At 41.0% G+C, this 14,019-nt stretch overlaps 2 protein-coding genes across 2 annotated transcripts; one reads left to right on the top strand and one right to left on the bottom strand.

Annotated features, from left to right (window-relative positions):
* Positions 1-4,803: 4,803 nt before the first annotated feature.
* Positions 4,804-8,469, top strand: LOC128260735 (uncharacterized). Its single transcript, XM_052993958.1, has 4 exons — positions 4,804-4,932; positions 5,402-5,746; positions 5,816-6,128; positions 7,866-8,469. Exons 2-4 carry the CDS (start codon positions 5,409-5,411, stop codon positions 8,148-8,150), a joined length of 936 nt encoding a protein of 311 aa, XP_052849918.1. The 5' UTR covers positions 4,804-4,932; positions 5,402-5,408; the 3' UTR covers positions 8,151-8,469.
* A 293-nt stretch (positions 8,470-8,762) lies between these two features.
* On the bottom strand, positions 8,763-13,891 carry LOC128260720 (calpain-C). The gene is made up of 2 exons (XM_052993934.1): positions 12,932-13,891; positions 8,763-10,411 (listed from the first exon to the last, which is right to left on the bottom strand). Exons 1-2 carry the CDS (start codon positions 13,702-13,704, stop codon positions 9,088-9,090), a joined length of 2,097 nt encoding a protein of 698 aa, XP_052849894.1. The 5' UTR covers positions 13,705-13,891; the 3' UTR covers positions 8,763-9,087.
* Positions 13,892-14,019: the final 128 nt, after the last annotated feature.

Here is a 14,019-nt window from a genome sequence, read left to right on the forward strand (position 1 = left end):
TTAAGAGCTTTAAGACTTTTTAACTCTTTGCCACTAGATATTCGATGGGGTTGGGAATCCAAGAAGGATGTGCTCAGGCAATTGCTTAGGGAATATTTTTTAATTAATATTTAGATTTTAAGTTAAGTTAGCTGATAAGCCAGATAAGGATTAATCAATTAATAATAAATAAATAACACAGCTGAGGGTTCCTTGGCCTTCGAGTCGACTTGGGTTTCAGTCCTCGAGCCAGACGGAGCATACATACATGTATATAGAATGCCGGATTCATTGTGCCTCAGTATGGTACACCATGGCAAGGCTTCAACGCGGCTAATTACCTACCAAAGGCCAATTCTGTTATCCTCCCCGTTTGATTTGGCTGCTATGAAAATACCTTGTGGGTCTAAGCTAAAAGCGAAGAATGGTGCGGATAGATGAATGCATTCTGCGGGACTGGCAGGACAGATGGCACGATGATGGGGGACTAGGACGGGTGACTAGGACGGGTGACTAACAATTTAGTACCGGATGCAGGGGGCATACCCATGTGGCGATCTAAATAAGGACTGGAAGCACATCTTATGAGCTTGTCCTTAATATGCAGACTTGGTGTGCAGTGTGTTTGCGTAGGCTGGACATTGGACATCAAGGACAGGACATGGCGGCTTACGGAGCTTGCGGAGGAGAAGGGGCTTTGAGCACGTCTTCCGTACTGTGTGGTTAGCGGCGAGGAATACTGCCACAGCTTGTCAGCGCTAGTCGTAGAAAGCGACTTATATATCAAGGGTTCCCTAACCGATCGCTTGAAGCTAAGGGAAAGCTTAAGCAACTCCACTTAAACTTTCTTACAAGTCCCAAAAAGAAACGAAAAACAAAATCGTGAATTCTTAAGCTTGGTATAAAAAAATGGTTTGACCAAATGTATGAACCACGAAATGGCCAGGTATACAAAAAGAAGGACTAAATTTTGAGCTATTGTTTGAACCGAAAATATATGAACCAAAAATGTTATTTAATCGGACATATCCTATTGATGCCTTTCGAACACATCTTTATTTTAGCTGGGTATATACAGTTTGATTTGTCGAAGCTAGCTTCATAATATTCGATTTCGCTTAGTTTTGTCACTTCTGGCTAATTAGTAGCGTTCATAATATGGACTTCATATTTTGCCTGTTTTCAATAAGGTTCAAGGCTGCCTCTTTTTTTTTTCTAATATTTTCTTATAACTAGATCTGTTCCCTTCCGAATACAATAAAATTAATTATGGTATTCATATCACAGAGGTTTCCATACAAATTATAAAACAAATTAATTTAAATTAATAGTTACAACATTAAGAAATTACACATAGCAGCCCTTATTGTGGACTTCTATTCCCAGAACGATCCTCAATGTCGTTGTGATTGACTCCGATTTTGCAAAGACGATTTACTGGTCGTCAATTTGTATCCTTTGCTGTATTCAGATCGTGCTCATGGACAACTCCATCTTCGTACGGGTAATTCGCCGCGCGGGATATTATCCTTTATATGGGCAGTGTCTCCCAACTTTTATGTTGTTAACATCCATTTTGAACGATGTATTAGAGTCGGAAGATATTCGTTGATGAGGAGCTTCCAAAATGAACTGACTAGAAACTGGGGTACTCTCCATGCACGTTTTTTCATCCTCCGCTTACTAATTCTACCGGGCTATAAAGGGCCTAACCTTGGGGTATACAAATATCGTTGGGGCATAATCCAATATCATCTGACTCCAGTTTATACGGTTGACTATTTACCAAGTATGCTGCTTTGCAGAGTGCCTGACTGATGAAATCAGTCGGATTTGCGTTTGCTGAAAGGACAGCTACAATTGTCCTTTGAAAACATCCGACAAGCCTGTCCGAACATCCACAAAAATCTGGTGCTTTATCTTGTTCCTTGTCAAATATGTTTTGATGTAACCTTCTTAATAGTTTTTGTTTAAGACATTTGAGCCGCTGGGTATTCATAACTCGTAATTGTTACCAATTTGATTTAACTGATGACTCCGTTGTCTGAAAGTGTCTTTTTTGATTTAACAACACATGTTCCTGTTTTTTTTTTGGATACGTCTCGGAGAGATTGCGATTTCCACTAATCAATGTTGTTTATCTGCTGCTGCTTCCATTTTGAAATTTTTGATTCGTAGTGTTGCTGTGGACTGTATTTCATATTGGTTCTGCTATCGAAGGACAGCTTTGGTATATAATAGTCAAGGTTTCTTAGTTCTTGGCTTCGCTTTTACTTAAATTACCTAGATCTTCTCCTCTACAAATACAATAAAATGAATTCTGGTATTAATTTTTCAGATGTAGTCATGTATATTAAAAATAAAGATAATGAAAAAAAAAGTTTAAGTTTCTGTCCGTCTGTCCGACCTTTTTTACACAAACTTGTCTCTCAGTTTTAAAGCTATCTCCATGAAAATTTCCCAAAAGTTGTCTTTGTATTGCAGGTAGTACATGAGTCGGAACGAGCCGGATCGGACGACTATAGCATATAGCTCCCATAGGAACAATTGGGAAAAAATAAAAAATAAATTAATACTTTTTTGTTTTTAATTTTATTTTTAATATACTTCAACAAATAGTTTTGGTTAAAAATTTCAGAATCACGGTTTTAATTTGATTAAAATCGGCTGTCTATAACATAAAGCTCCTATTAGAACTATCAAAATAAAAAAATAAAAATATTAAGAAAAATGTAACTTTTCATTTTTGTATTTTTATACCCTTGCAGAGGGTATTATAATTTCAGTCAGAAGTTTGCAACGCAGTGAAGGAGACGTTTCCGACCCTATAAAGTACATATATTCTTGATCAGCATCACTAGTAGAGTCGATCTAGCCATGTCCGTCTGTCCGTCCGTCTGTCCGTCCGTTTATATGCAAACTAGTCTCTCAGTTTTAAAGCTATCTGCATGAAACTTTCCCAAAAGTTGTCTATTGTCTTTGTATTGCAGGTAGTATATAAGTCGGAACGAGCCGGATCGGACGACTATAGCATATAGCTCCCATAGGAACAATCGGAAAAATAAATGAAAAAAAATTATAACTTTGCTGTTTTTTAATTTTTTGTTTAGTTCTTCGACATATAGTAATGGTAAAATATTTCCGATTTACGGTTTAAATTTCATCAAAATCGGACGACTATAGCATATAGCTCCCATAGGAACAATCGGAAAAATAAATGAAAAAAATTATAACTTTGCTTTTTTTTAATTTTTGTTTAGTTCTTCGAGATATAGTAATGGTTAAATATTTCAGAATTACGGTTTTAATTTCATCAAAATCGGACGACTATAGCATATAGCTCCCATAGGAACAATCGGAAAAATAAATGAAAAAAAATTATAACTTTTCTGTTTTTTAATTTTTGTTTAGTTCTTCGACATATAGCAATGTTTAATTATTTCAGAATTATGGTATAAATTTTATCAAAATCGGACGTCTATAGCATATAGCTCCCATAGAAATAATAAAAATATATAAAATAACTATCTAATAATTGAGCTGCAAATCATCATAGTTTCAATGTTTTTTTTTAGCACATACTCAAGTAAATCATAATTTAAATGTTTTCAAAAGTATTTAATTAATGCAATAGCTGCAAGGGTATATGAACTTCGGCTTGCCGAAGTTTGCTTTCCTTCTTGTTTTTAATTCGTTTGGAAATATTAATGGTTTAATAATTCAGAACTACGCTTTTATTTTCATTGAGCTGAAAATCATAAATCAATATTTAGATGTAAAGAATATTTAATTTTATATATATAAAATATATATATATATATTTATTATATAAACTTCGGGTTGCCGAAGTTTGCTTCTTTTCTTGTTTTTAAATTTCTTTGGACTTAGGAATAATTTGATAGTTCAGATTTACTCTTTTAGTTTTATTCAAATCGGACAAAAATATTATATAGCTGCCGTAGGAACTGTAGAATAATTGAGCTGAAAATCATGATATCTTCAATATTTTTAAACATGTACGAACATAGATCTATGTACTATCAAATAGACTGAATCTCTGAAATGCAGAATTTTGGTCAGCTGTTCCATACAAATTAAACTGTCTGAAATTTCAGCAGTTTAGCAACGCAGTGGCTACTAATTTTTGTTAAATTAAATGCGTTCTCATATGTGATCAATACTTGATCTCCAGTGAGACATGGTCCAAAAGGTTCTTTTGAGATAACTTATGAGGCTCTCATACATTGAGTTTTCTGTCAACTATCTGGACTTCAAATGCCTATGGACGGTTTAATTGCTTAGTTTAAGGCCACAGACGACCTCGATCCACTAAGATTTGCATCTGAAAAACTAGTTTGTGCATAAATGTTAATGGCTATGTAACTTTTTGTGGTTGATAATGACTCCTTAATTAAGTTGTAAACTTCGGGCTAAAATAATAACACCCTCTATTGGGGAATAAAAATGATAAGAGCTGTTTGCACTTAAACATAAAAAAAACGTGCTGATAAACTCAAACTGTAAAAAAAAACGGTTTTAAGAAAATTGAATCCTTTCGAAAAACAGCTTTAGTTTTTCAGGCTTCAGTGTAAATATGTATATATAAATATAATATAAGAGTGTTTGTTTTGGTATCTCCTAAATTAAATTCTTCATACACTTCTAAGATGAATAGAAATCGCATCAATTTTACTGGATGGTAGTAGTCTCATAGTAGTTTACAAATTAAATTCTCAATAAAGTCTTAAGGGATATACCTATGAATGAGTGTGCCTGGGTGTGTCCAATGGCACAGCGCTAGCCGGCTTCAAAGTTTGAACAAACATTTTGGTTTTCTATGTCGGGCCAAGATGCGCGCGCATTTCTGATGGAGAGTCGTGTTTTTGGGATAGTTACTGCCACACAGTTCTGACTGGGATTTCCTTGACGCAAGTCAAGGCAGTGTGCTAAAAGGTTTGAAACTGTTTTATTTTTTGTTAATTGGCTATTATTAATAACTGGTAGAGTGATTTACAAAATTCCTTCCTGCTCCGCTTCATTTAGACCACTGCGGAGAATCGGGGAGTCTAAAGTATTTTTTTTTCAGGATGTAATGGAATTTTCAATGCTTTGTTGTGTTTGTATACAGAGGTATTCAAAGGATTTGGCTAGCCAAAGACAGGAACTTTTAATTGTTAGACTTTAGGCAGTGCCACGAAGCACTAAACAGTGAAATGGGCCACAAAAGTTAATAGTTACAGGGCGGCCAGTGGTAGATTCAGTTAGTAGTTACCAGTGCAAAACCTACCCCCAAAAGAGTGCTGTGAGTCCAAACACAACCCAGATACACATGAATCCCCGAATAGAGTGGGTACATAGGTGTTCGCCATTGGCTCGTAGAAGGGCAGGTGCAACTCATCTGGTCCGCTCTGGATACTTTCAGCTTCGAAATGAACATACTCCTCGGAAATTGTGTGGGCAGCTGCGACCAGTTGGCGGGTCCGCCGCCGGACTTCATCCTCTCGATGCCGCCGCCACCGCTGCCGTCCTTCCTCATCTCAAAGCCGGCGACCGTGGACATCCTGGTGCCCTCCAATGAGTCGCAGCCGTGCTTCGCCGCCTTCATGTGTGGCCACGGGATGCAGCACAACGAGAGCGGCAATGCGCTGATGGAGCTGGTGAGAAGCGACTCCAAGAGCCTGGAGAACATGTGGCTCTTCGTCTCGTCCTGCATCGGGATCTTCGTGTTCGGCTGCTTCCTGGCCCTCATCGTGATCAGATGCAGAGAGTAAGTATTCAGGGGGTTCTAGTTTTGTGCTCTGTGCTAATAGGGATTCCCATTTCCTGCCCGCTGCAGCTCCTTCTTTTCGTACCACGACACCAACATCAAGCAGACGGCCATCAACGCCCTCGGCGAGGCCACCAAGTCGAACGCCTTCACATCCGGCGGAATCCTCTATCCCTGCGCCACGGCCAACAGCCGGGATCTCCTCCAGAGCCAGCTGGTCAACGACAGCCGTCTGTTGTGGGCCACCCTAACGCCCCACGGCACCCGGCACTTCATCATCGAGAACTCGCAGGACGGGCACTATGAGTCGGTGGACTATCGCGGCAAGTCCCATGGCCAAGTCTTCCGCGGCTATGAGAAGCACTCGCAGTCGTTTGTCAAGGTAAGGATCAGGATACTGCTGGAACTAGATAGGAAGCTAGGATGTTACATAACTAAAATACTCTACAAAACAATGAAGCGATGTAGATTTTCCGATGCATTTTTTGATCGCTCCAATGTCAGCTATATGATGTCGCTGTCCGATTTTTACAAAATTAAAAACGTAATTCTAAAATAGTTATATACTACCATTACTATATATTGGAGTGTATTCGTATAAATTGTTTCCATTAGAAAAAATGACATAGTCATCCGATTCGACCCGTTCCGACTTACATCCTACCTTCAATAGAAAGGAGATTTTTAGGAAGATTTTGGATTAAAACTGAGTCTGATACTAGTTTGCGAAGAATTGGACGGACAGACGGACATGGCTAGTTAGACTCTCTAGTGAACCTCATCAACAATATGTACATACGTTTTATAGGTTCGGAAATGTCTTCTTTACTGTGTTGCAAATTGTTGGTTTAAAATTAAAATCCCTTTGCAAGAAAAACAAAAAAAAAGGAAAAAAAAGTCAAAGGCCCGAATACTTCGCTACTCACGGACCTGTTAAAAAAAATGCTGTACGAAGCCAAGGCTTGTTACTACGCTTGGAAACTTTGTCAGATTTTCACTAAAAACTTGTTTAGCAAGGCCAATCTGCGATGTGTTATCGATCCCATTTATTAAGCTCTATATGTAAGTACCCGAGGCTTCCAAGTTCATACGGAACAATATATATACTCGGATGTTGATATTGATCCAGTAATTTAAAACTTTGTTGTCTCGGAAACGTTTCCTTCCACCTGATTCTTAATTTTCCGCCAATATATGTGCATTTTCGGTACCTTTTTGGATTTCTATGATTCATCAGCTGATCCATACAAATTCATCTTGCTGAAATTTCAGCAGCAACCCAAAAGGCTGCCGAAAATGTTGTTGAATTGCTGGAAATCCAAGGGGTAGTCGCTCTTTTCTGCTTAAATTGAGAAGGCAACTCTGGACCAACATGAACGTAATCACCAAATATACATATATAGACAGTCCATAGCTTGTTAACAAATCCAATAGTTCGTCTTTTTGCTTTTCCTGCCCATTTTCCTCGAATTCAAACCAAATCTTACCTAAAGAAAGGGAAATTTAAAAGCAATAGCATTGATGTGATTATTGTAAAAAAAATTCCTCTAAAAGGAAAACATTTGCAGGATCTCACATATGGATTTTGTTATGACTTTTTACTTTTTTTTTAAGAATACTTTAGCAGAACCGGTACAAATGTTTTGGTTAGGCAAAAAGCCAATTATTTCTGTTCCGGTTTCGGTTTTTCTTAGTTAATGCCGATTAACGATAACTGTTACGAAACCGGCTAAATACCTTGCTGTAAAGGGTTGTATAAAATAAAAAAATTCGATTTTTCTTCAAAAAGCACAAGCTGAAAAACTTCCTGATGTAGCGGAAAAACAGGTTGATTAAAGCTACAGACTCATGTTATACGTAGCAGGAAAGATATTTATATTATAAGATAAAAAATAACTGTATGGCTAGAAACTAAAATATTTTTTTCCTGCAACGGACCCATTGAGTAAATTTCAGAAAATCTATTTGTTTAGTCTTATTTGCAATCTTTTTTTTTGGGAGTTTCGATCTTCAGGACTTTCCTACTTGGGAGATACTTTTGTTTTACAAATAAATACGTGGCAATACATTAATTTCATAAATGGAATTTAAATTTGTTTTCACGTCCTCCTGCCTTCAGTCTTTTGACAACAATGGCTTCGTTGACTACGACTACGAGGACCCCACGCCGTTGATGGACTCTTACCATGATGATATGGACTCCGGCTACCAGGAGCCACATGAGGTCACCGGATCCCTGAAGCGGTCTGCGATGCGGACCATGGACTCATCGACAAACGACACCCCGACCAGTGCCGGATCGAACCACTCCAACCAAAACGGCAACTCCAAGTCCATCAACCGCAAGACGACGCTCTCCCGTCGCATCAGCGATGCATCCTCCCAAAACGGAACATCCATGTAAAGGCAATGTCAATTGGGGAACACTTTGCGAGTGGCGTCTTGTAAATTACAATTGGAGGCACTTGGGAGGACCCTCGGCGGTCATGTCGTCCACAACACACTACAGATGGTAATGATCACACGCTGATATTTTAGACTATTTTAAGAGGTGAAGCACATGCGTGGGTTGTTGCGGGATCGCAAGAGTCGCTGGTCCGTGGTCTCATGAGGACACTTCTTGGTTTTGACCGGAACTTTAATCCCGGGCCAGAGTCGTTACATTTGAAGACATTTAAGGACAAACTCAACCTACATATATGAATTTTAAACTGTCTAAGCCATACAGACCCACGCACATGCAATTACTTTTTAAGCCTACTATGGATTACATCCGCTAGTGTACTATATGCACACACAATACTCGCGTCGCTATTAATTGCTTGTACTTGTACACACACTTATTTTATAAATACCTTAACTATACGCCATACGCCATACGCCAGATAATCTAACTAACCGCGCATTTCGATTTCGCCGATCGGAAAGGCACACTATTGTATCTGCATACGGACTAACCTTGGAATTTGGAATCCTTATTCTCAAGCTGGGAACAAAGTGAACAAACATACATACATTTTGAAAATACTCTGAACACGTATCGCCTTCAGCGCTCGTTTAATTGTAGCCATAAGAACAATAAATAAAATTCTCAGTAGTTAATAATCCAGCAGCCGCATTACATTATCTGGCCAAATCGAAGAAGATGAAATAGGTTAGTCAAACTATCAGACCAGTTTTGAGTACGAGGGGTTTCTCTGAATCTCTGGTTTACAATAAAGTAGTTGCTGTTGTTCCTCTAATTTTCCTGAAAAATATTTTAACTTATAGAAGAAAATGAAGGGGTAAGGTAAAAAAAAGTTCAGTATAAAGGTTTGAAACCATGTCAACCAAGCGAATGCCTAGCAGCTCAGTATGCTCTTTATCCAGTCGTGCAGGTGCACCTCTATTACGTTCACCTGGCTGTAGTTCTTAAGGTGAAACTGGTTGAAGGCCGTGGTCAGGTGAATGACGGCCGACACGAAGTCGCTCAGCCTCAAGGTGCCGTCCTTGCGGATGTACCGCTGAATCAGGCAGTTCATGATGTCCGTGCTCAGCTGGAATCCGATGTCGCAGAGGGCGTCGCGCAGGCGCTCGGCACGCAGGATACCGGCCTTCTCCTTGGTGTACATCTTGAAGACGCCTTGCCAGGCCTTCAGGTTGACCATGAAGGTCTTGAACTGCTGGAAGGTGATGCGCCCGCTGCCGCTTCTGTCCTGCAGCGCGATCACCTGGCGGCAGATGTCGATGTTGGCGCAGCCCTTGATGTAGTCGTTGGGCAGGCAGGCCTCCAGGAGCTCATGCAGCTCGAAGCAGTTGATGGTCTTGTTCTCGTCGGCCAGCTGCATGTACACGGGCTCGTACTGGCACACGCTCTTTGCCTTCTGCCCGCCGCTGCACCGCTCCGCACCACCGGCTTCCGAGCTCTTGAGCGCCGGAAAGGGGTCGAGCAGGATCATGGTCTGCGTCTCCAGGCAGGAGAGGCGGAAGGCCCCGGTGCCCAGGATGCGGACTGTGAAGTGGGCCTCCTCCGCCGGCTCGTAGGTAGTGGGGATGAGCACGTAGTGGCCCGGCTCCAGGTGCGTGTGGTAGCTGACGTGGCGCGTGTTGCCGTAGTTCGAGTTGAGGAAGCTCACGTGGGTCTTGAAGAAGTCCTTCTGCAGGCACTCGCTGAGCCCGTAGTCGCCGTCCCATGTGTACATCGTGAAGCCGATGACCTTGGGCTCCACGGCCGTGTGCTGGTTGAGGGCCACCACCAGATCCTGCCGCTCCTGCACCGATATCAGCAGCTGGGGGTTGATGTGGAAGGACTCGTGGTTGCGACAACCGCCGGCCGTGACGCCCCGCTTCCACTGGCCCTGGTGCATCTTCATCTTCCAGTGGAGAGGCCGACTCTTGAGCATCTCCTCGTCGTTGGCCGTCTCCGTGTCCAGGTACACCACCTCCATCGTGGTGAAGATCTCCTCAAAGTCGGCAAACGACATCCAGAACTCGCCGGGCGCCAGCAGGCGCACCAGACGCGCCCTCTCCACCTGTGATACCCGCTCCCACGTCTTGGACGACGGCGACCAGTCGCCGAGGAAGTGCGTCTTGTCTCCGAAGGGCTTGCTCGAGAACGTGTCCTTCAGGCAGATCAGCTGCACCAAGTCCCCCATCAGATTTTTCACTTTATCCAGGCTGGAGAGTCTGCAAGTGTTAGGTAAGTTCAAGTATATTGTATTCAAATGTTGTGGATTTATGTTCATTTATGTTCAGGACAATATCTATTCACGGAGCGAAGGAAACAGTTTTTTTTAATTAATTATAAAACATGAAAGGAAGCAAAGGAAGCTGAAGTTTATATAGCCTGCAGCTATTGCAGAAATTAAATATTTTAAAAATTTTAGTCTCGAATTATATGCGTATATGTTTAAAAACATTGGAATCATAGATTTTCAACTCAATTATTCTGAATTATTAAACCATTGTGATGTCCAGAAGAATTTAAAAATCAAATTAAAGACAAGAATGAAGCAAACTTCGGCAAGCCGAAGTTCATATACCCTTTTGCAGCCATTGCAAAAACTAAATGTTCTTGAAAACTTTAAAATTATGTTTTACTTGCGTATATGTTTAAAAATATTTAAGAACAGATGTTTTGCAGCTCAATTATCCAATGGTTCCTATGGCAGCTATATGATAACGTTTTTCGATTTTAATAACATTAAAATGGTAATTCGGAACTGTCAAATTAATATATGTAAAAACATTTCTTTAAAAAACACTGAAATGAAGCAATTCGACCCAAAAACTAAAGCGAGAGTTTTAAGTCCCTAGTTGATCAAGAATATATACAAACATCTGACAAAATTGTGATACCTTCTTGAATAGTAATTTTAAAATGCAGTTCAAAATTAATTATACCCGTTCCTCGAAGAGTAAAAGGGAAAATTGTATTCGTTCCTGATCAGGATCAAGATCAGCCATGTCTGTCTGTCTGTACGTCCGTTTGAAAGTCGAGATCTCGGAAACTATAAAAGCTAGAGATTTGGAATTTGACATACTGATTCTGGTTAATCTTACGCAGTTTATTTCACACTCTAACGCCACACAAAGTCTGTCATGTCACTCTGAGACATGGTAGAGATTAGTTATTGGACTGCATATGTGTGTTTCGGCTATTCTTTTAGACATTATTGAGTTAGGAAGCCTCCTGCCGCCGCTTTGCCGCTGCTCTGCCTGCAAAGCACTCTTCTATGCTCATTATCGCTAATGGAGAGATGCAAAGTGAGAGAACTGTTATCAGGGGGTGGGGGTGCTGCACGCTCTCTGCTACTAGTGTTGGCCATGCAGTTCGACAGATGGCGCCACCTAAGCCCCGATTGTTTTGTAATGGAATATTTAGTTTGAAATTTGTTAGCTGAGTAAGGGATATCTAATAGTCGGGGAACTCGACTACAGCGTTCTTTCTTGTTTTTTTTTTCCTAAAAGTTTCGCCAAATGTTTAAATACTAATTTGCTTTATTTTCCTATGATTTACTGATTAGTTTTGAGATAAAAAAATAGAGGAAGTTCGGTCACAGCATTTATAAACTTGTTAATGGAAAATATTCTGCAAATATCAAAAGTAAAACAATTACAATTATTTTAAGTTGTTCTACCAAATGTTAATCTATATATATTATCATTTTGTTGATTAAGGAAATAGTATTTTAACAGTTACGAATATAAAAACTAACTAATAATTCGGCAACTATATTAACCTATAGTTAATGTTCACCAGTATCCCATTGGCCAAAAAGAACAGGAAAATATAAGATATTAAAGCTTCAGATGAGCCCGTGACTTGTTATGAAATTCTACGGATGGGTGGGTGCTATTACTTTCGGGAATCGAAATAAAGCTCTATCCCGGAGTTAATAAACTTTCTGATTGAAAATGTTATTAAAATGTGAACGAACAGTTTTTGGCCCATGTAAGCTTTTGAGAGAGTAAGTTGCAGATCTAAAAATCGCAACAAGAAGGAACTCTATAGTCGAGTGCCCCGACCATTATATACCCGATACTTGGCTTATCTTTAATATTTCAAAATAAATATGCCTCAAAAAATTTAGGTGGCGCAATCTGCCGAGCAAGCTCACCACGAATTTTTAAGCATCCAAAAATGTACATTTATATTAACAACTTCTGAAACAATGGTTCTATTTGGAACATTTTTCAATAGATATTGATATTGAATAAACATTTACAAATGCCCTCTTCTATTTCTCATAGTTACATGACAGGTTTTTGCGATTTGTGGGCGAATCTTGCGCTTCGTAAGCAAAACTAGTGTTCGCGTGCTTAGTCCCAAATCTCTGGTTTTTATAGTTGTCGGGATATCAACGTTTTAAAAATTTAAATTTAAGGTAACAACTTCTGAAATAATGTTACGATTTGAAACATTTTTGTGTGAGTCAAAAAATATTGCTATTGACTATTTACAGCTTAAAAACTGGCATACGCTATATATCATATTTACATGACATACTTTTGCTGCTTAGGTAGTTGTAGTTATAGTTATAGTCTCAACGTTCATACGGATGGACAGACAGACAGACAGACACGGCTAGATCGCCTCGGCTTTTGATCCTGATCAAGAATACATACATATATGCTTCGTAGGGTCGAAAGCGTTACACACTTTTAAACGAGTACGGGTATAGCGAGAACAGGTTCCCTTTTTACCTATAGTTAACGTTCACCAGTATCCCATTGGGCATTCGCTCGGCGACGTTCTTCTTGGCGACGGAGGCACCCGTGTCCGCCAGACAGGTCACGATGCATGTGGTCGTCAGCAGCTCCTTGAGCGTCTGCGGCCGGACAGTGTCGGCCAGGATCGGCATCTGGCGGACGACGCCGCCGAGGAGGTCGGTGAGGCCGTCGGAGCGAGTGCCGTACTTGAGGGCCTCGTAGGAGCCGTGCAGCTTGGCGATGGCCTTCTCGAGCAGGGCAGCCCAGAAGCAGTTCGACGACTGCGGCTGCATGAAGGCCAGCCGTCCATTAATGGTGGGCAGGCGGTCGTCGACCAGGACCTCCACCCACTCGCCGCACCACCACAGGCGGAAGCGGAAGACGCCGTGGGCACTGGCCAGTGTCTGGTCGGCTGGTACCACCCGGTAGAAGAGGTTCCTCAAGGAGCTCAGCAGGCCGAGGCAGGAGACCAGCCAGCGGTCGCCCATCTTTCCGGGCACCACATCAAACTCAGCCATCTCGTTGAGGAAGACTGGTCCAGATACAGATGCAGATGCTGATGCAGATACAGATCCCGATGCTGATGTAGATCCCGATGCAGACCCATTGTCCGCTAGATCCATTATCCGTTTCCATTGAAAGGTAAACGGTGGCGTCTGGTAGTAAAAGACGGACGATTGAACCGCGGGGAAATCGGGATCTTCCCACAGCACGTTCTTCGCCCTGCAGTCACTCAATATGCGCTCGTATTTGGAAGGCATTGTCATTGTCTTTATTGTTCACATCACTCCCGGATTCCGATCCCGATTCCGATCCCGATTAGATCCTGCTACTGCTGTTATAATCCGTTGCCTTTGCCTTTGCCTTTGTCTCCGCCCCTTGTAACCAAAGTGAAAGTTAACGAGCTGCATGAAATATACAATGCCAACTAGCTGGGCTAAGTCTAGCTTCGAGTCCGAACCAGTTCGGTTCGGGAACCGCTTAATTGGACCCACTGGTTCCAGACTTGCTCTTCTTCATCTTCGGTCGTTGCGCCTGCGCACTGGAACTCATCGACATCGGGTATCGAACATCTTTGGGGT

This window comes from Drosophila gunungcola (assembly GCF_025200985.1).
Source record: "Drosophila gunungcola strain Sukarami chromosome X unlocalized genomic scaffold, Dgunungcola_SK_2 000038F, whole genome shotgun sequence".
In the NCBI taxonomy this organism is placed as follows: Eukaryota; Metazoa; Arthropoda; class Insecta; order Diptera; family Drosophilidae; genus Drosophila; species Drosophila gunungcola.